Source organism: Maylandia zebra, linkage group LG3 (genome assembly GCF_041146795.1).
Source record: "Maylandia zebra isolate NMK-2024a linkage group LG3, Mzebra_GT3a, whole genome shotgun sequence".
NCBI classification, from domain to species: domain Eukaryota; kingdom Metazoa; phylum Chordata; class Actinopteri; order Cichliformes; family Cichlidae; genus Maylandia; species Maylandia zebra.
Window position 1 is genome coordinate 12,566,914 of NC_135169.1, and position 23,171 is coordinate 12,590,084.

Sequence of the window (23,171 nt, forward strand, 5' to 3'; positions counted from 1 at the left end):
GTTTGTTTAAAAGTGTCACAGCATCAAAATAAATTATTTTTCTTGTAAATTTTCAAACAGAAAATCTCTCACCCTTTATCTGTTTATAGCAACACATCAGCAGCAGCACGACAATAATTCCACTAACAAGTCCGATGATGAACGGAACGATAAATGAACTTCTTTCACATCCAAAACCTGAAACTAGAAAATGTCAGATTTTGGATCTGAAATCTTAATATAAAGAAACAAAAACTGATGTTTACATTGAGATTTTCTGTTTCCTGTCAGAAACTGTCAGCATGACTCTGCTCTGTGGTTTCATGTTGTGACTCCTGTTCTACACTACTTGCAGTGTTACTTGTAGAATTGTTACAGAACTAATTGTGAATTTATGTTGATTTGGAGATTTGCTGAAAATGATTGTTTCACATTCACAATCCCACCTAGTCTCCCCTCCTTGGATCACATTCCTGACACTGATTCTCTAGACTCCACATTTTACATGACTATTCATGTTCAACCATTTCCAATAAGAACATTTTTACAATGCCAAAGAGGTTACCATGAGATATAATGCTGTTTGGCCTTCATAGTAATCCTCAATCATCAATCTATTCAACATTGTTGCTGAATCCAAACTCACCAGTTGTGTTAATGTGAACTTCTTGGCTGTCCTCTGTGTAGTAACCTGGGTTTCCTCTTCCTCCTCTGCACCTGTAGATTCCTCCTTGAGATACTCTGATATCTCTGTTTTGTTGATCTCTGATTTGACCTTCAGAGGTTGTTTGGGTTCGTCTGAACCACTCATATTTCCATCCATCAGAGCTCTGCACAGAGCAGGTCAGTGTCACACTGCCCCCTACTGGTATGATTGTTGTTCCTGCTGTCAGTGTGGCCCTGGGTTTATCTGATGTTATGAAAAAGGAAACATATACATTTTTCATCCTCTTGACTAAAAATACAAGAAAATACATTTAAACTTTAAAAACTCCCCAGATGAAAGAACAAACTTTTTTCTCTGCACTTTAAGACAGTTTGATTTTCTGTTGCTGAATTGTGTCTATGTCAACATGATGCCAGAGCTGCAGTAACTCTTACATCACAAAGTAAGAATAGTAAAACTATTTGTCCATTTTCTGGCCTGAAGAAGTTACACTGAATGTAAACTAATGGAGTTCACTGCTGAAGGAAACACAATGATGTGTTAAGAGGGAAATGTTTGGTGTTTGTTTTATACTGTATAATAGAAAGAAGTCACCTTTTGTGAAGGTTTAAATGTTTCTTTTCCTTTTTAAAACTATATTTTTATCTGCTGTTGCTGTTATTATACATTAAAACACATACATGTAGTAATGATCGATTACAGCATTTGTGAGCAAAGTAACAGGTAAAATACAGCAGTCCTGGTTAAAGTTTCAAATTTCACAGCATGAAAAAAGTTTCCATAACAAAATTAATTAAAGATACTCTGTATTTTATACTATTTCTGAATATTTGAACACACATTATGAATAAATGCTACTGGTTACAGTGATAAAGCAGGGAGGTCTTCACTGATACAGTCAGAGACAGTAACTAACATCAAATATCAAAAATCACATCATTAATAATATCAGTAAATCAAACATATCCATCACTTATGTGGTTCTACATTCACACACACACACACACTGAACTGGACCATCTTCAGGTTCTGTGAGTGACTTTAAAGGGCTCAATCTCAGTATCCTCCTGCTGGAGGTGACTAGTGGTGGAGATTATGGTAGTCATAGTAACAGTAACAATATTTTTATGTTTATGTTATATTTTTAACTTCCCTCCCTCGATTCTCCTCCATCTGCTGCTTTGCTCTGGTGTCTTTTTTGGAGTGAAGCTGGTGTGGCTCCAACCATAAATGTTTTCAATTGAGCTCTAAATCTAATTGGTCATCATTGCTTTTTGTATTAAACACAGTCATGTGTGTGTTTTATTTTAACAAATGGCAGTGTTTTATGAGAGGACAGGCCAGAATGACTTAAAAAAAAATACAAACTGTAGATTTATTGTTATTTGTTGTAAACTACTACTACTACTATTATTATTATTATTATTATTATTATTATTATTATTATTATTATTATTATTATCTCTGTTTATTTCTGTCAGTATTGTCCTCAGGTGATGGAGCAGCAGGTCAGCATTGGCGTCTCTATACCAGCTCTATACCAGTTCGTGACACAAAGTGGTGACAAACTGTCTACAATGAGGCTACTAGTAGCTGCAGCTCTTTGTCTGACCAACAATGTAACATGCTTTGTAGACCATTGAATTCATCCTGTGCTGACCATTATGACATTTGTCAAATGGAGATCACACAACAAACATGACTTACTTGATGCTGACAATGTGAAGGCTTCACTCCACTCTGTTGAAGAATATGAGTCATCTCTGCGTCGACTCTTACACATGTAGTCTCCACTGCTGGACTCAGAAACTCTGAATGTCACATCATTATTGTGTGTCCACTGTGTGGGTGTGCTGGGTCCTCTCCATTCATACCACCACTCAGTGGTTTCACCTCCTTCCTGCACCTCACATGTCAGAGTGATCGTCTCACCTCTGAATATCTGAGGCCAGTTGGGTTGTTGTTTTACAACAACTTTATTGGAAACTGTTTACACATATTAACAGTTGAGATACAAACAGAAACATGAAATCAACACAGAAAACTTCACATTGTATGTTTGATAATCATGAGTGAATGTATATTTCAAACTAAATGACTGAACTCACAGGTTATCTCAATGGTGACATCATCACTTATATAAGTGTAGTAAACTGGGTTTCCTCTTGTTCCTCTGCAGCTGTAGATTCCTCCTTGAGATACTCTGATATCTCTGTTTTGTTGATCTCTGATTTTACCTTCAGAGGTTGTTTGGGTTCGTCTGAACCACTCATATTTCCATCCATCAGAGCTCTGCACAGAGCAGGTCAGTGTCACACTGCCCCCTACTGGTATGATTGTAGTTCCTGCTGTCAGTGTGGCCCTGGGTTTATCTGATGTTATGAAAAAGGAGGAAAATTATATAAATATGCAGATGATTCATTAAAATTGCATAAAAACAATCAATCATACCTAAAACAGATCTGAAGATTTTCAGTTAGTGACTCTGGGTAAATGGATATGGCCCTGGGTCTATATGCTGTTATGAAAAAGCAGGTAAGAAAATATACACCTGATACAATGTAAATGTAAAATATCCTAAATTTTAAAAGATTTCTTCAAGTGACTCAAATTCCAACAAAACAAAATCTACACAAATATTTTCTTTATATTGTTTTTTCTTTCCTCTCAGTTTAAGACATTTCAAATTTTCTCTGATTTCTGTCTCAACATGGTAACAGAGCTGCAGTATAATGAAGGGAATGAGACACAGAAGGAGAGCACAGCTGGGAGTAATAGACTATGTGCACATTAGCATATGCTACTTCCGGTGGGGAAACTCCTGTAGGGCGCTTCGTTTCCGGTGTTATATTCGCTCCTTGTTTACTGCCGCTTTTTCCAAAACAAGTCAACCAAATTGATGAATCGAGGTGAGATTTACATTTCTCGAGATGTCTTGGGCATTTACGGAATATATATGTAGATGCTGTTCATAGACCTGTCGATATTTTTCCCCCGCGCCTCAGAGCAGAACAGAGAAAGGATTTAAATTCTATATTTCTCAGTATTTGTAAACAGCGGTCCCTCGTTTATCGCGGGTGTTATGTTCTAAAAATAACCAGCGATAGGTGAAATCAAGTAGCCAATTTTATTTTTTTGATGGTGGTAAACGTTTCGTCGACATTGTTGTGTTTGTTGGGGAAAAAGCAGTTTGACTGCACTTCAGAGTCACACTGCTAGCCATCGATGCAGCGATTGTGTACTGTGCAGCAGAGACGGCACAGAGGAGATCGTCTGCAGCGATCAGGACGCAGGACACAATGTGATGTAAAAAAAAAAACGTGCAAACTTGCACTAACAAATCTGCTAAACAGCGAGTTGAAAGGTGAACCGCGTCATAGCGAAGGACCACTGTAATTTTGAAGGTAAGTCACAACATACCCTTCATAAATACTAATGTATAGAAACCCTTACCAGCAATCATTCATTTTTTGTGTGGCTTTTTTCACGGTTTGTTAACATGCTGTGTAGGTGTGTGCTTGACTAGCTGATATCGACATAACAGGGAAACATCTGGTTTGACTATTCTTCACCTGTAGTTTGAATGCTGAACATTTGCCTGTTTAAATCATAAGACCAGTCACTATACAGAGATGTGCTTCTGAATGTGGACGATGTGTCTTCTGCTGCAGTGATGCAGTTCTGCTTGTGTTGAGTGATGTAAACAACTGATTGATCTAAACTCTTTAAACGTCAAAATTGATCATTAGATTTTTTTATGACACACAGTGGTGAGTGTTCCCACCTTCTGCTCTTTGTAACTTAACGCGATCTTTCAGTTTTTGTGTTTTGGACATGATTTTGGAGGATGTCTTCACAGTAGCGATTGACCACAAAGTAAAGCTACCAGAAATGTACAACCCCAGATCCTGTCTCAAACCAGGAAGTTATCATTTTCTCGTGCACAGGGTCTATTAGGGGGACGAGACAAGGGAAACAAAACTAGAAACACTGACATGAGACGCAGACCTTCAAAGTAAAACAGGAAACACACCGACTGAACTCTAGACATGTAAACTTAACAGAGACTGAGACAGAACATAGAGACCTGAAACGTGGGACAGAAATGCACAGAGTAAACACAACATGAACACATAAAACAAAACCTAAGAACTAAAACCGTAACAGCCATAACTGATCCTGGGGTAATAATAATAATAATAATAACTACAATAATCAAAACAGCAAAGGACTCAGAACATAAAACATATTATAAAATACCAAAACACACGAGACTCAAAATGCTGAACCGTGACAACTGGAGCATCAGGGGCCAAATCACAAAACACGTTTATGAATGACTGAGCCACACATTTAATTTCTGACTGATTAACATATTATCATTAAAAATAAAAACAGTATTATCAAATATTATAACCCCATTATTGTTTATTATTTTTTAACTTTATAACACTTTATATATTCAGAAATAACTTGGCAGGTTGGGGCCGTAAATCACTTTGTAACATAAGTTTTTGTCATAATATTATCCCCCTCTGATCTCCAAACTTTGGGGAATCCATGTTGTTTTATTTCTTATGACATTTTAAACTCACCAGTTTCCTGAATGATGACTGGATCACTTTCTACTGTGAGTAAATTTGTCCCTTTTATACGTCCTCTGCAGGCGTAGATGCCGCCTTTAGAGGTCACAAGTTCTCCCTTTGATTCACCAGCTACTTTGGTCTTCTGGTTAGAGTAAACACTGGGTTCTCTGAACCAGTCATATTCAAAGTCAGCAGAGTTCTTCACATCACAGGTCAGTGTGATGTGAAGAACAGCAAAACTCAGTGAGATAATCTGCACTACACACACTGTTGATGTTTTCAGATCAGATAAACATGAAAAGAAAATCTACATGTATGAAGCCACAGCTCTTCAGTAAATGTACAGTTTGTATCGTGGGTGTGTGCTTGAGTGCTCACACACTTAACATGGTTATATTAACATTTTAACCAATAAATCAATGAAATGTTTGGTTCATGATACAAAATATAACACAGAGGACGTCATTTAGAGCAACACAAGAAGAAGAAAACAGTTTCTCACCTTCAGTGTTTCCATGTCTGACTGTACTGAGCACTAAAATAATGAATGAAACATCATCAGACATTATACAACTGACAAAATCACAATAAATGGTACCACTTTACAATAAGTCTCCCCTTATAGATGCTAATAAATAGTTTATAGCTATATTATTAATTAATCTGTAAATGCTTTATAAACCATTATTAATGGTTTATTATGCATTAGTTAAGGGTGAGAAAAAGAAAAAAAACTGACCGGTTTGTTGCCAAATAGTGAGCCAAATGTGTTCACCTATATATTTTATCTAGAGTTGCTATATTAAACATTTCAGACTAAGTTACTATCCTGTAAGCACAATCAGCATTTGTAAACATATTTTTTATCATATAAAATTGTACTTCATAAATGCATTATAAATATCCACAACTATCAATTGGAGCTTTGTTGTAAAGTGTAAAGCATAAAACCATTTATTAATGACAAATAAACATTTATAAATGCCAAACTGGAGACTTATTGTAAAGTGTAAAGCATAAAACCATTTATTAATGACAAATAAACATTTATAAATGCCAAATGGGAGCCTTATTGTAAAGTGTAAAGCATAAAACCATTTATTAATGACAAATAAACATTTATAAATGCCAAATGGGAGACTTATTGTAAAGTGTAAAGCATAAAACCATTTATTAATGACAAATAAACATTTATAAATGCCAAATGGGAGCCTTATTGTAAAGTGTAAAGCATGACACCATTTATTTATGACTACTAAACATTTATAAATGACAAAAGAGAGTTTTGTTGTAAAGTTTAAAACATGTCAACATTTATTTATGATCAACAAACATTTCTAAGTATTACTAGGCATTACTATAAAAAGTATAAAGCACCAACAGTTATTTGGCATTGCTAAACTTATATACAAGCCCTTTAAAGATAGCTAAAACTATATTAAGGAAACAAATCCCATCCCTAAATCCACCACTGGCATAAAACAAAGGAAAATTATAATAATTATAATATAATAAATTATTATACCTTAACTGAAACTGCACAGCTGTATTATTTACTCTACACACATTTATACAAATCAAAAAACAAAAACAAAAAAACAATAAAATAAACTAACAGGTAAATCTCTTAGTTGTGTGGAAACTCAACACATATGTGAACAGATCTTTGAAAAATGTTTGGTTTTGCACATCTTTTCTTCAGTTCAATATGCTCAAAAAAACAAAACCACTTAGAACAAATTAGGGTTTCAGACAGATTTCCCTCTTCGAATTGGAAGCAAAGTACCAGCGGCCTTCATACTTTCTATTTTGTTTTTTACTTCATCACTGCCTTGAATTGCAGCCTCACATCGCTTAGCAAAAGCTAGTACCGTATCTCCACTAGGCCTGTTGGACAGTAGCTCCTGGTACACATTGGGGACCGCAATAGCAAGCTCCCCAACTGATGAAGTGGACACAACAGTGTTCCTGTCTAGCCCATGCTTCTGAAAAGCTTTGGTCATGGTCTTCGTCTTTGGAAATGTCTTGAGGAGGGATTTGTATCGCAGCACAATGTCATTTGGCGTTTGAACTGAAAATGAAAACAAAGCAAATAATTAGAAAAGCAAATGCTCAAAGCATACTAATCTCTCTCTCTCTCTCTCTCTCTCTCTCTCTCTCTCTCTCTCTCTCTCTCTGTATATATATATATATATATATATATCAAGGTCAAGGTCAAGGTTCTTTATTATTTGTCACATGCATAGTTATACAAGTATAACACACAGTGAAATGTAGCCTGACACGCTCCTCGACATGTGCAAAAATTGGGGGGGGGGGGGGGGGGGGGGGGGGGGGTGTAGAGGAAGAACATTATATACAGTGGGGCAAAAAAGTATTTAGTCAGCCACCGATTGTGCAAGTTCCCCCACTTAAAATGATGACAGAGGTCAGTAATTTGCACCAGAGGTACACTTCAACTGTGAGAGACAGAATGTGAAAAAAAAAAAAATCCATGAATCCACATGGTAGGATTTGTAAAGAATTTATTCGTAAATCAGGGTGGAAAATAAGTATTTGGTCAATAACAAAAATACAACTCAATACTTTGTAACATAACCTTTGTTGGCAATAACAGAGGTCAAACGTTTACTATAGGTCTTTACCAGGTTTGCACACACAGTAGCTGGTATTTTGGCCCATTCCTCCATGCAGATCTTCTCGAGAGCAGTGATGTTTTGGGGCTGTCGCCGAGCAACATGGACTTTCAACTCCCGCCACAGATTTTCTATGGGGTTGAGGTCTGGAGACTGGCTAGGCCACTCCAGGACTTTCAAATGCTTCTTACGGAGCCACTCCTTTGTTGCCCGGGCGGTGTGTTTTGGATCATTGTCATGTTGGAAGACCCAGCCTCGTTTCATCTTCAAAGTTCTCACTGATGGAAGGAGGTTTTGGCTCAAAATCTCACGATACATGGCCCCATTCATTCTGTCCTTAACACGGATCAGTCGTCCTGTCCCCTTGGCAGAAAAACAGCCCCATAGCATGATGTTTCCACCCCCATGCTTCACAGTAGGTATGGTGTTCTTGGGATGCAACTCAGTATTCTTCTTCCTCCAAACACGACGAGTTGAGTTTATACCAAAAAGTTCTACTTTGGTTTCATCTGACCACATGACATTCTCCCAATCCTCTGCTGTATCATCCATGTGCTCTCTGGCAAACTTCAGACGGGCCTGGGCATGCACTGGCTTCAGCAGCGGAACACGTCTGGCACTGCGGGATTTGATTCCCTGCCGTTGTGGTGTGTTACTGATGTGATGTGATGTAGCATAACTTAAGCAGCAAGGAAGGTGATAAGTAAATAGCATTAGCAGACAATTGAAGTTCTTTTTAAGCATACTTTATTGCTAGCATCTCCCTTTTACCATAAAACAATCAATCAGGCATGCAAAAATCCCACTGGCTTTATACAAGACTTTGCCCACACCTGACCTCGTTAGTCCCTACCATTGAACAAAATAGGTCAAACCAAATAATACAATTCTAAACAAAGAACAGGAATAAAGTCATGCATGAAACTGACAAACTCATTTACTCAACTAAATGGTTTGTAAAGTAAAACACTGCATACAATATAACTCAAAAGGCTACTTTAAAGAAAACAAACAATACTATACAAAATGAAAAACCCTCCATTTGGTTACACCCAGTGATCCAATCATTGACCTCATGACCCTATATAAACAGGAAGTAGTGGGCGGCCCTTCCCATACACCCGTCTCACATACAGGACCTGAATGCACAACATGGACACCATGGTAAGTATAACCAAAGCAACATAAAGAAACATAATTTACTAGACATGTGCCTGTAAACAAAAGAAAATTCAGATGATCTGATGGTTAGTAGTGTTTGCTTTAAAACACATGCATGGATGTAAAGAATGTAACTACTGCTACCACAAACAAAACCCGGGATATTGTGTGTTAAGAGAAGTTACACCAGCACTGTCTAAATTAAAGCATTATGGCTGACTGTAAAATAACAGAACACAGAATAACAATATACGCAAGTGACAAATGGCAAATGAATTCTGTCCTAGCCACTTTGTCACAGTGACCTTTGTTACTTTGGTCCCAGCTCTCTGCAGGTCATTCACCAGGTCCCCCCGTGTGGTTCTGGGATCTTTGCTCACCGTTCTCATGATCATTTTGACCCCACGGGATGAGATCTTGCGTGGAGCCCCAGATCGAGGGAGATTATCAGTGGTCTTGTATGTCTTCCATTTTCTGATGATTGCTCCCAAAGTTGTTTTTGGTGAGTTAATGACCTTCTTAAGGAACAATCCCACTAGGGTTTAAAGTGCAGTCGCTTTCTTACCAAGCGCCTTAAAACACTTGGAGATTTACATCTACTATGATCTGAGTCAGTGCACTAAAATAGAATCCAGTCTACATGGTGATAACAAAACATGGTGATAACAAAACATTAGTGTCCTAAAAACGGTACAGTCCATCCTCTTTGGGCAACAGATGAACGACTGGCTTCCAACAGGGAAATGATCTCCCCAGTATTTCCTTTATGTATTTGACAATCTCAAAAAGTGATGTCATTGACAAATTGCAATGGGTCACTTCTCTCAACAAGAATTTCTCTAGAAGGTGGTATATAATATAAGGTGGAAATAATTCACGTGTCTTCAACAGCAAACACCATTAAGCTGAAGTTAAACCTGCCTACTGGGAGTTTAAAAAAAATCTCTATTTATGGCTGGACGAGCTCTAATCTTCCTTTAGGAAGCAAGTTTCATTTAATAAGGAGTAGGATCAGTGTAGTACTCTTTTATACCTTGACTAAGGAAGCAGTTTACTGTTAGTCTGCATTAAAAATTGTTTAAATCTAGCACTGGCTTTAATCACTGCTGTTAAATATTTAATCAGTGTCTTCTATGATTGGTTACATTTTATATTAGGATGTAATAAGCATCAAATTATCACTGATGGAGAAACAAACCTTTCTTAGATAAACTAAACCAGCTCCACTCTGATCTGAGTCAGTGCACCTGATGAAGACCCTGGAGCGGTTGGTCCTGGCTCAGCTTCGGCGCCTAATAAGCTCATCACTGGACCCACTTCAGTTTGCCTACCAGCCTGGCATTGGAGCGGATGATGCCGTCATTCACCTCCTACATCGTTCCCTCGCTCACCTGGAGACCGCTGGAAGCACTGTGAGAATCATGTTCTTTGATTTCTCCAGTGCCTTCAACACCATTCTTCCCTCGGTTCTAAAGGACAAGCTGGTGAACTCTGGAGTGGACCATCACCTCACTACCTGGATCCTGGACTACCTCACCGACCGACCACAGTATGTGAGGACTCAGGGCTGTGTGTCGGACAGGGTCGTCTGCAGTACGGGGGCCCCACAGGGAACGGTTCTGGCTCCGTTCCTCTTCACCATCTACACTGCAGACTTCTCCCACAATTCCACCCAGTGCTTCCTGCAGAAGTTCTCTGATGACTCTGCAATAGTCGGCCTCATCACTGATGGGGACGACAAGGAGTACAGAGGTCTGACCCAAGACTTTGTGGACTGGTGCCAGCTGAACTACCTCCAGATCAACGCCAGTAAAACCAAGGAACTGGTGGTAGACTTCCGCAGGCACAAGCATTCTCCACTGCAACCACTGAACATCCAAGGTATGGACATTGAGGCTGTGGACAGCTACAGGTACCTTGGTGTTCATCTCAACAATAGACTGGACTGGACTCATAACTCAGACGCCCTCTACAGGAAAGGGCAGAGCAGGCTGTACCTGCTGCGGAGACTCAGGTCGTTTGGGGTGGAGGGCCCACTCCTGAAGACCTTCTATGACTCTGTTGTGGCTTCTGCTATCTTTTATGGTGTGGTCAGCTGGGGCGGCAGCATCTCTGCTGGGGACAGGAAGAGACTAAACAGGGTGATCCGAAGGGCCAGCTCTGTTCTAGGATGCCCTCTGGACCCAGTGGAGGTGGTGAGTGACAGGAGAACGGCGGCTAAGCTGTCATCCCTGATGGACAACATCTCCCACCCCATGCAGCAGACTGTGACAGCACTGAGCAGCTCCTTCAGTGGGAGACTGCGGCACCCACGGTGTGGGACGGAGAGATTTCGCAGGTCTTTCCTCCCCACTGCTGTCAGACTCCACAACAAAGACTTTAACTGATCAAGCACACACATCCATACATATGCAATAATACTAAGTGCAATAATCCTTTCTGTCATCGTTGTATTTTTACTCAGTTGTTTATAGTATTTGTATTTGTATTCTATTTTTATCTTATTGTATATTTATTTTATTTTATTCTACTGTATATAGTATTTTATTTTATTCTATTCTGTACAGTTGTGTACTGTATTTATTCTTATTGTATTCTAATTTTTGCCTCATAACTTTTGCACTGTCCACTTCCTGCTGTGACAAAACAAATTTCCCACGTGTGGGACTAATAAAGGTTATCTTATCTTATCTTATCTTATCTTAAAATCTAATCCAGTCTACAAACAACCATGTTGGTAACAAACATGAGAGTCCTCTGATCACATGACCTGAAATGGTCAAATGACTGATGCTCTGTTCTTCTTACTAAAACATGTTTATGGATCAGTATGAATCAAACAATAGAAGTCAGTGATGTACTCACAGAATAGGCCCAGCTCACAGAGCAAAGTGGCTCCCATCCTCACATCCAGCAGTGACACGTCTGAAAACTTCTACAACTTTCTGTAAAGAGAGAGAGTGAAGCAGCAGCACAGCAGATACCAAAGAGCTGTGAAGGAAACAAAGAGTTTAAAACTTCTACAACTTTCTTTAAAGAGAGAGAGTGAAGCAGCAGCACAGCAGATACCAAAGAGCTGTGAAGGAAACAAAGAGGTTTTAAAACTTCTCTCTGCTTCCTTCCTTTTACACAGAAATAACAACTTAACAAGGTCTGACCAGATTTTTATGAAAAGGCCTTTAACACACAGACTAAACTGACCAATAACAGACAGACAGTAAGTTTCATTACACATATGTGAGCTGACTGAGGGTTAAAGAGGAAATGAGGAGAACAAAAGTCCAAGACTTGTTTTAAGTGTGAAAAACAATTATTTTATTTAAATATTGTTAACATAAAATAATAACACAAATAATTCTCATAAAATATTTTCAGTGAGAACAGCTGCAGTAAAAACAGATGATAATAACTCATTTGGAAGGTTAAATATTTGGATACAGCACAGCCACAAACACAGCAGTTATATGAATGTTGTAAGTGGTGAAACAGGAAGAATGTAGTTTTAACATTTGTGCTTTAAACCATGTTTAGTTTTGTTTAGTTTAGTTTAGTTTAGTTTAGTTTCCTGATCTATGTCTGTTTTTAGATTTAACACTGCAGCAAAGTTTTACAGAGAATAGTCACAAGAGAAAATAACCAGTGAGCAGCAGTTCACTGGGTGAAAATAACTCAATGTTAGAGGAGAATGGCCAGACCACTCATTGCAACCGAGATATGCAGAACGCATATCTCGGTTGCAATGAATGCACAACATGAAGTAAATGTCATATAGCAGCAGATGACCACACCAGCTGCCATGCCTGTCAGCTAAGAACAGGAAACTGAGGCTATAATTCAAAACCAAAACCTGACAACATGAGTTTGTAAAAACATTGTCTAATCTGATGAGTCTCAGTTTCTGCTGCAACATTCAGATGGTAGGGTCAGAATTTGGCATAACATCATGAAAGCATGGATCCATTGTATCAGAAATTAGGCTGACTGATACTAAGTGTCTTTTACAGAGAACAGATGCAAGAGATATGCATCGCCATAAGAACAGTTTCTTCCCCTCTGCTGTTGGACACATGAACAATAACCATATGACTGTTCCCACCACTAACACATGACCCTACGCTGTGTTCACTGCATCATTCCATGTTTGGCACTGATCACCACCTGCACTCATGTATATATCTTTCTACGTAGCACTCTTAATTCTTATTCTCATGTATATATCTCATGTATAGCTCATGCACATATCTTTCTACGTAGCACTTTTAATTCTTATCCCTACTTTTATTTTTTCATGTCTATTTAAGTGCTATTTATGACACTATGTTTGCACTGAAGCACCGCAGCAATTTCCTAATGTTGTAAACCTGCTCAACATTTGGCAATAAACCCCTTTCTGATTCTGATTCTGATTCTGAGTGTCTGATCATGCAAATCAAATTTATTTCACTTTCATCTGCAAATAAAGTTATGTCCATGTTTCCTTTTTTAGGCTGTGGGACTGTAACCTTTAAAGTTTAAATTGATCCAGTTTAAAGTTTCAGAGCCTCAGAAATCAACAGCTGCACTGAGAGCGCACTCAACAATAAAACAATTAATGGGAATAAAAATGTTTCATTCATCGCTCTGTGCTCTACATCTTCAGGTTAATGAGTTTCTACAGCATTCATATCTTATGTTTGATATCATTTACAGATTTTTAACCACTATTTAACAATATCTCTGAAGCAGGTGGCACTATGTGTCCCTCCAAACTATCAAAGCTCAGCTGATTCACAGAAGCAGGATTCAGCTTCGAGAGCAGAGTCCTGCAAATGTGTCGACTGTGTAGACTTTTCATTGGGAGGGACTTTCACCCACCCAATACATGCTTCGTGCATCCTCTAAGGTCCTGACTGCACGCTGTTTGAAGTTGATGATGTCAGCGTCTGAAACAGGAGCTTTGCTAACCTCTGACCTTTCCTACTAAAGTGTTGAACATTGTGATCATTCAGCTGTTAGTGAGGGGAGGAGCTGGGTCCCTGTCTGTCTGCAGCAGTGCTGTCAAATTATGCCTCAGCTGGAGGAAGCCAAGACAAGACTACTGATATCAACATTGATGCAAATGAGCATCTTCATTCTGTTTTAGTGATGATTACTAAGGAAGTGTCAATTTTGGACAACCCTACTCTACACACGTACAATGATAAAACTACTCTGATATGTTCTGTCTCTGAAGTTTCACTGCAGATATTTGCGTTTCTAAAATGCAAACATCTGCAGTGATCTTTACTCTTCTTAACATTAAAAAGTAAAAATAAAAATCTAATTATTTATTGAGTAAAGAGAAAAATAACAATGTCTCACCATCAGCATTAACGTAGAAAAGAGTACTGAGTAATGAGGTAAAGATTAAACAGCATCAGGATCAAACTGAGAGAAAATCAAACAAAACAAACAAACTTAGAGCATTGTTTTAAAAGATTCTTATTCATATAAGAAATTTTACCACAGGTGACTTGAATTGGTCACATGAGAGGGTGAGGCAAGGTCTCTCCTGAAATCTCTGGTTATAATGCCTGAATAAGTCAAAAGTTGCCAGTCAGAATTTTTTTTTGTGGAACGCTTCCTCAACTCAGATCTCCCACTCTGAAAGTCTGAGCAGACCAGTGTACTCTGAGTTAACGATCCAAGATGGCGGCACTGAACATAAACAGGAGTAAAACTGTTATGGTTCGAGGTCGTTTGACCCAGCAGTTTGAGTTTTTTGTGTTTTTGTGATTTCTTTGTGTTGTGATCTTTTAGTTTTCTATTAGTTAGTATTGAGTTTCGACCTGGTTTTGCTTCCAAGTTTAGTCATATTTCTGATGGATGTTTTCTTGTCGCTGTGTCATTCCCTGTTTCCTGTCTGAGTTATGTCCTCTGTGTTTGTTCCTTAGTCATGTCCGTGTCTCGTCTCCTTGTTCCCCTCGTACTTCCATGTTGCCTCTGTCAGTCTTGTATGTCCACGTGTGTTGTGTCCAGTCATGTCACTGTTTTCGCCTCCCATTTCTGCTTCTATGTCCCCATGTCTGTTTCTTCCCTGGTTCAGGTGTCTTTTTCCGTTTTTTCTGTTTTATTTTGACAGTATCACGTCCTGTGTTTGGTTTGTCTTCCTCGTGCGTCATTATGTTTATTGCAGTTGTGTTTCCCGTGTGTTCCACTTCCCTCGTCAGCCTCTTGTGTATTTTTGGTGTGAGTTTTCATTCGTTCGTTGGCAGGTCATCTTTTCACCATGTGCCATGTTTCTGTTCAGTCAAGTCTCAGGTATTCATGTCCATGTTAGCCACATTCAGGTTTCATGTTCACTGTGTCTAGTGTTAGTTTTCCCCAGTTTAGTTTACTGTTAACATCGTCCTAGTTTCTGTTTGCTTTTGTTTATATTGTTGATCCAGCCTAAAGTAAACGGTTTGTTTTTTGTTAAGTTCATTCCTGTCTCAACCGTCCGCTTTTGCGCTCGCGCCACTCTCCAGTCATCTGGCCACGACAAAGTCTGTACTGCCACTGTGGTGTATTTTTGACTCACTAAAAAAGCTGTGATTAGGTTTGAGCACCAATTAGTCAAAAAAACAAGTATTATGCTGCACTGCTATTCATACCTGCGTGGCTCTAATTTACCAAGAACCAAAACAAATCCTGTTTCCTAGCTTTTTCTGCAACATGCTAACTCAGGAGTGACGTCACTCCCAATTTCCAACATCCGAGTTCAGAGGTGTCTTCAATGCAGCATAATGACCCAAACCTTTATTCACACCTTCGCTCATGTGATGACACACATGATTAGTATTGGGTATACGAACCTTTTTAAGAGACAACTCCCACTGGAGTCTCCACTGTTTGCCTCTAGAAGTGAAGAAGCCTCTTAGATGAGAGGTGACACGTCTTAAAGAAACTTAAAGAAGTTTAGTCACTTTCTTTCCAAACTCCTTAGACTACCATGAGATGGATGACTGAGAACCTACACAGACATTAAACATTAAGAAGGTTGCAGGTTTGAATCCACCAGCTGAGGATTTTTGTGTGGCGTTTGCATGTTCTCCTTGTCTGGGTTCTCTCCAGGTACTCTGGCTTCCTCACACAGTCAAAAGTCACATATTATTATGTTAACTGGTGATTCAGGTGATTGCAACTAGGTGTAGATGTGAACATGAATGGTTGTCTGTCTCTCCATAACCTGTCTAAGTGGAACTCATCTTTCACAATATAAAGGTTATTATAGGCTCGACCCAAATTAGTCCAAAAAGACAACAGAACAACAGAGCAGTGAATGTTTTAAGTTGTGGTAACTTTGTGATTGGCTAGTCCCCTCCATATGAGCATGCAGTGTACCTCAGTTTATCACTCAAAAAACAAGACAGTGGCCATTGTCAATATACAGTCTATAATATCAATCTAAGTTAAAGTATGCAAACACAGCCTCCATCCTTAATCCTGTCAAACACATTCTTACAAAGGTTATAATTAAGGTTTGGTGCAGTATCATCTACACATACAAACATGTTGACATCCAGGTGTTTTAGATTCTTTAACAGCAGGTATGTTTCTTCTTCCCATTACTTTTCTCTTTGAAAGGTAAAATACATTAACATATAATTTCATGTTTTTAGCTTATTTGCAGCTTATACATTTTTGTGTTATACTGTGAGGAACTGGCCTGTTTGGAAGTTGCAGTAAGAAGAAAAACATGTCTGTATATGATGTTGTGGACAGAGAGAGTGATGGATGATTTTATTTATTTCAGAGATAAATGAACATTTACAGCACGTCCATGCAGAGACTCTTAAAGACATGAGCGTGAGAAACAAGCTTTTCACTGTTTCTCTTGATGCCCACATGCTTTATTTATTCTTTAGTCCAGCATGTGTCATCACCACAATAAAGCTACTTTTAACCTGTTTTCACACATTGTCATACCTGCACATTTCCACTGTGCTGTGTTGACTTTAAAGAAGATGAACGTTAGACTTCAGGCTGAAACCACAGGCTGCATTTCCTCTTTTCTTGGAGGCACAGACAGAAATTTTGTGGTATCAGATTTTCAGCAGATAAAAATAAACCTACAACAGTCTTTTACACACATGAAGTCATCACAGTCTGCTCAGAAGAACAAAGGGGGGTCAGAAAAGAATTAAAGGGTGACCTGAACCACTAGACTCACATGTCACATGTCTTCTTGTCTACACGCTGAGGCATCTGTCAATTAATATTAATCTGAAACATCATCACCCCCCTTTCTTTTCTTTGTGTGTGTGTTTGTATTCAGATTTGTGAAGTTGTGCCCTTAATCTTCATAATATCAAAACCCCGGAAACACAAGGAAGGTGCATCATGATGAGACCCAGAACCAAAACATTACAGCAAAGCTGAATACACTAGTGTATATAACACCCAGCAGTGTGGTAAATTGTGCTGAGAGAGTATCTGCACCCCATAAGACCAAGAAGCCAAGAACACCAGCATGCTGTGTGAGAAACATGCATGAAAGTCAGAACACCTCTGTCAGTGCATTCACGTGGCTAGTGGGTCCTCTCTGTGGCTGACTGGCTGTTAACCCAGTGAGTGAGAGTTTCTCCCACTGCATTGGGCCGTATCCTTCTGCTGCACTAAAGGACAGTTTTGCAGCCATGTAGCTCTGTTCATGTCACGTGCAGCCTTCCCACATCACATGATTTCTGGGCATGACCGTGGAGTCCAACAGAGCCTCCATGTCCCTCACCCTGAATTGACAGCAGACCTTTGGGGTGTGCCTAGACCCATTTGGGCTTCACTCGTGGGGTAGCCCAATCCAACAGGAGTGGAGACTCCATCCAGATGTGGTCCACCAGATCTGGAGTTGCTTCAGAGGGGCAGAAGTAGACCTTTTTTTCCCCCCAGAGAATCGACACATTGCCATCTGTTCTTCTCCCTGGAGACAACCTGTTGCACTCCTGGCCACAAGCTCTCTCTCCATACTTCCTCCTCCAGTTATTCCTTAACCGGGTACAGACTGAGGAGTTGAGGTTGATCCTGGTGGCCCCTCTTTGGCCCTACATGCTAGTTTTCAGTTTTCCTGCCAGTCATGGCCAGGACACCCTCGGAGCTCCCTGTTCTGAGGGACCTCCTGTCCCAGGTGAGGGGGTCACTGTTCCATCTTTTCCCAGTAGGACTCAGGGTGACAGCCTGTACCTTGAGAGGGAGAGGCTCCAGGCCTGGCCTGATCTAAAAGTGAGAATGCTGCAGGAGTTTTGTGCACCATCCACCAGGACTGCCTACTGCTTTCTTTGGGGGCTGTTTGCCTCCTGGTGTGCGGTCCACCAGCTGGACCTCCACAAGGCTGCAGTTGACATGATCCTTTGTGTGTTGCATGCTCTGTTGGTCCAAAGGCAATGATGAAGGTGACACAGGGGTTATCCTCTGGCCTAACTCTGGGTTGCTGCTGATGACCTCGATTACCAATCTTGGGTTAAAAATTGACTCTGCACTTACCTTTGATGGCCACGTGAATGGGGTGGTGAAATCGTCATTCTATCAACTCAGGCGTCTGTCGAAGGTTGAACCTTTTCTTTCAAGGCGTGACTTGGAGACTGTTATCCACACTTTTATAACCTCACGCTTGGATTATTGTAACTCCCTTTTAATAGGGGTTGGACCGGGCACTCTGACATGCCTGCAACTAGTACAGAATGCTGTGGCACGGTTTTTATCCGGTAAAAGGAAATTTGAGCACATTACTCCGGTTCTGGCCTCCCTGCACTGGCTTCCAATTGAATTTAGAATTCATTTTAAAGTTCTTTTATTGGTTTTTAAATCTTTAAATGGTCTGGCACCTGCGTATCTGTCTGATTTGCTGAAGCCCTATGTCTCCACTCATTCGCTCCGGTCAGCTGAGCAGCTGTTGCTCTCAGTCCCCAAATCACGGTTGAAACTGAGAGGAGACCGAGCGTTCTCTATTGTGGCTCCTAAGCTTTGGAATAATCTTCCTCTTCAAATTAGGCAATCGACATCAGTGATGGTTTTTAAATCCAGATTGAAAACGCATTTTTATTCACTGGCTTTTGATTCAGTGGTTGACTGACTTGTATCTTATTGTTTTTGCTATGTTTATTATTTTATCGTATTTATTATTCTTATGGTATCTGTTGTGTTTCTTTTGTTCAGCACTTTGGTCGGCCTTGTGTGTTTTTAAAGTGCTATATAAGTAAACGATGATGATGATGATGACCTATTTGAATTTCACCTGTCCAAGTAAATGCAGAGTTACGAATATCTCCCACTGGGGACCTGCACAAGGAGACAGCTGGGAGCCAGGTTGCCCTGTGCTATCTCCATGCTTTGGCACAGCATGTCTTGCTTACCCGGCCGTTTAGGAAGTCGGGCCACTTCGGAGGTGGGGTGCCCCCGGCCTCTCGGCCTGGGGCTCGGTCACTCAGGCGCGGCTGGCTGCCGGCGGAGCTCACGGGCGCATCACTTCAACTCCCCCTGGCTTCTGCTCCGCAGCTGCTGAGTGAGCCCTCATCTGGGACTCTCCTCAGCTCTTTCCGGGACAGTGGCGCGGCTGCCCCTCTGTTGGTCTTCCTTGGTCTCTTGTGTTCTGGGGGCCTCTGGATGTCTGGAGTTTGCTCTCCTCCATACCTGCTTCATGCCCTGGAGGACGGGGCTGTGGCCCCCCCACACCCTCTAGCAGATTATTACAAGAAGGAACCTTTTAAAAAATAAAAAACAAGCGCGTCCATGCTCACAGGTGTACACACGGGTGATCACACCCACAAACTACACCCTTTTTGGCTCCTACCTCAAAGCACACTGTGTTCTGTTGATCTTATGTGCTGCACAATGATGTTTAATATTTGGTATTTGCTGTCATATTCCCATATATCATTGTGATGTTGTTTGTTCTGTTGCTCTTGTTCTCTTCTGCTTGTTTTCTTTTTTCTTTCTCAGCAGGTGATCCAGGTGATTGATATATGCATTTTTTTCTTCTCTGCCCGTTCTGTTGGTTTTTGTCTTTTGCCCTTCTCCCCCGTCCCTCTTCTCAGCTGTTTCTCTTTCCCTCTTTCTTTCTCCCCTTCTTTCCCCCAGTCAAGTCTGTCCCGTATTCAGTAAGTGAAAATAAAAGAAACAATAAAAGGTGAATCAAATGGACCATTACAGCAAGGCTGGGATGGTCAATTTGGTAAAGTAAATCCGTTGGGCATCTTTCTCTGCCTTTAGACAACAATTCTGATGGCAAAAGAGCCAAACGGGACAGGCAAAAAAAAAAAAAAAAAAAAAAAAGAAGGAAGTCAGACCAGCCATTTTTCAGCTTCCACTCTGGATTTCTGGACAGACCCTTGTCTAAATCTCGATTGTCCCACAGGGTTGTGGAGGCCATTCAGCAGGCATATGCCTCTTTGAATGTTTCCCTCCATTCAGATGTTCCCCTCCCTTTCAGAGAGTCGGGCACTGTGTCACAACATTAAAAAATTTAATCACTTTCAGCCAATAATCAATAAGAAATGTTTCATCCTTTCTAAAAAAATAACTTTTATTTTAATAATAATAATAATAATGATGGATTGCATTTATATAGTGCTTTTTGGGGCCCTCAAAGCGCTTTACAATTCCACTATTCATTCACTCTCACATTCATACACTGGTCGAGGCTACAGTTGTACCCACAGCTGCCCTGCTCTGACAGCAGATTGATTTTGATCTAAAGTTGTTCTTTAGACACAGTTACAGCTACATTTACAACACACAGAGTTTTTTTTATTCTTCTGCAACATGCTGTGATGTAAGTAATAGACTCTGAAGTCAAAGTCTCCTTTATCATCACAGCTCTTGTAAATATTTAACATTCAGCCAAGCAGTTTAATCCATTGCGATGAATAACTAAATTGCGCCCTATGTTGAATACCAGCTGTAAACACAACCCAGTGTTTATATGTCACAGGTCTTTCTGTATGTTAGATGGTGATTATATCTGAGATATGTTTTTGTATGGGAAAGGGGGAGAGTGACAATGATCTGGCAACCTGAAGTTACACAAAGAAAAATAAATTTATATGTGGTTTGTGGGTACAGAGAGAGACAGATTCTCTTATGATTTCTTAATTCAAATATACATAAACATTTACAGTGACATGATGTGCTCTTCAGAGTACGCATATACCCAGGGACAGGGACCCTAGAAACAGTACGACAGTATTTTTTTTAAAAAAAATACTGTCGTACTGTGACATGTGTCACGTGACATGAGCAGAGCTACATGGCTGCAAAACTGTCCTTTAGTGCAGCAGAAGGATACGGCCCAATGCAGTGGGAGAAACTCTCACTCACTGGGTTAACAGCCAGTCAGCCACAGAGAGGACCCACTAGCCACGTGAATGCACTGACAGAGGTGTTCTGACTTTCATGCATGTTTCTCACACAGCATGCTGGTGTTCTTGGCTTCTTGGTCTTATGGGGTGCAGATACTCTCTCAGCACAATTTACCACACTGCTGGGTGTTATCTACACTAGTGTATTCAGCTTTGCTGTAATGTTTTGGTTCTGGGTCTCATCATGATGCACCTTCCTTGTGTTTCCGGGGTTTTGATATTATGAAGATTAATGAAAATGATTAACCTGTCACCTTAAGAGAGGGAGAGAGATGTATACACTACAAACAGTCACATGTTAGAGAGCACAGCTCATGCAGTAAAAACCTTGTGTGCTGTCCATGGTGCTGAAATAATAACAGTTTAAAGAACTTAATATTTCACTGTTTGTTTGTTGTTAGCAATACTGCAAGATTTGGTATCGATCTGATACCAAGTAAATATAGGGCCTGTATCGATGATACTGATACTAGTACCAATACTTTTTAATATATAACACTGATGATGTCATATAATTACTAACATCATTTGGGTGGCTGTGGCTCAGGTGGTAGAGCAGATCAGCTACTGATTGGAAGGTTGGTGGTTTGATTCCTCCTCCAGTCTGCATGCCAAATATCCTTGGGCAAGATACTAACCCCAAATTGCCCTCCGATGCATTCATCGGAGTGTGAATGTGTGTGAATGCTTGTTAGTTGCACTTGAGTTTAGAAGTGCTTGTACGAGTGGGTGTGATTGGGTGAATGAGGCATGTTGTATAGAGCGCTTTGAGTACTCCGGGAGAGTAGAAAAGCGCTATATAAGAATCAGTCCATTTACCATCATTGTTGCTAATTCTGAATGAATTTTCATGACCTTTAAGGCAGCCAGGTTGCCTCTTTGATGAAACTGCTGCAGTGCGTACAGGAGACACAGAACAGAAACAGAAAGTAAAGTATCGAGTTCATTATACTCGTGAGGAGAGACAACGTGTTGGTTGACCAGGAGGACTGGGAGACCATGACAGCTACAATAAATTATAAATTGATTAATGTCTCCCTCTATTGGCCACCAGCTGTAAACACAGTCCAGTGATTGTACTTCTGTATATCTGTATATCCACACTGACACTTAGACCTATTTACTCTGGGCCCTCCAGCGGAAAATGTGAATGGTTCAGAAAAGAACAGAAGCTGAGCTTTTCGGGGATACTTGGTGTATTACTTTCACAAGCTGCTGCTGTCTGAACACAGAAAAATCAACTCCCGCTGGGTTTTACCATGGCTGACCCACACTACTGTAACTCCTCGAGCAGTTGGTTTAAGAGAGACATTTCAAACGGAATCTCAAAGATGAGAAGATGAGCATTACGAAACTTTACAGTGCATCATTAGAATGCACGTGCAAAGACGGTCCAATCACAGGGAAGAATTGATGACACATGGAACAGAGAGGCGGGTGCGGAGAGGTGGCAACGCCCCAAAATGCCTGGAGATTTGTAATATAAAAGGGATGATTTATAAAAAAGTGGAATAGGTTCAAAAACGTTTTTGTACCAATTTAGTAGAGTTCATATTTAAAGTTATGTTGTGTTACATTTTGTTGAATATCAGTTTCGACATAACTATAAATCTGAAAAAACAGAGTTTGTTTTTCTTTCCCACTTTAAACTGTGGTTCCACTCATGACAATACAATAATGTGAAATGACTGCCCGATATTGAACGCTGAGGTTATTCTGAAAAAAGGGCAAAAGTATTCACTTATAGTTTGATTCTGAGATTCTTAAAGCCAAAATGACCAAATAAGTCCAG

General features: G+C 40.0%; 1 protein-coding gene across 1 annotated transcript in view; it reads right to left on the reverse strand.

Annotated features, from left to right (window-relative positions):
- The window catches only part of LOC143416667 (uncharacterized), a 96,963-nt gene that overhangs the window by 42 nt on the left and 73,750 nt on the right, over positions 1–23,171 (reverse strand). Inside the window, exons 2-5 of the mRNA XM_076882120.1 lie at positions 5,735–5,767; positions 2,755–3,018; positions 2,354–2,632; positions 697–889 (exon numbers count right to left, since the gene is read on the reverse strand). Coding sequence (XP_076738235.1) covers positions 697–889; positions 2,354–2,632; positions 2,755–3,018; positions 5,735–5,767 — 769 coding nt within the window. The remainder of the gene's footprint in view (positions 1–696; positions 890–2,353; positions 2,633–2,754; positions 3,019–5,734; positions 5,768–23,171) is intronic.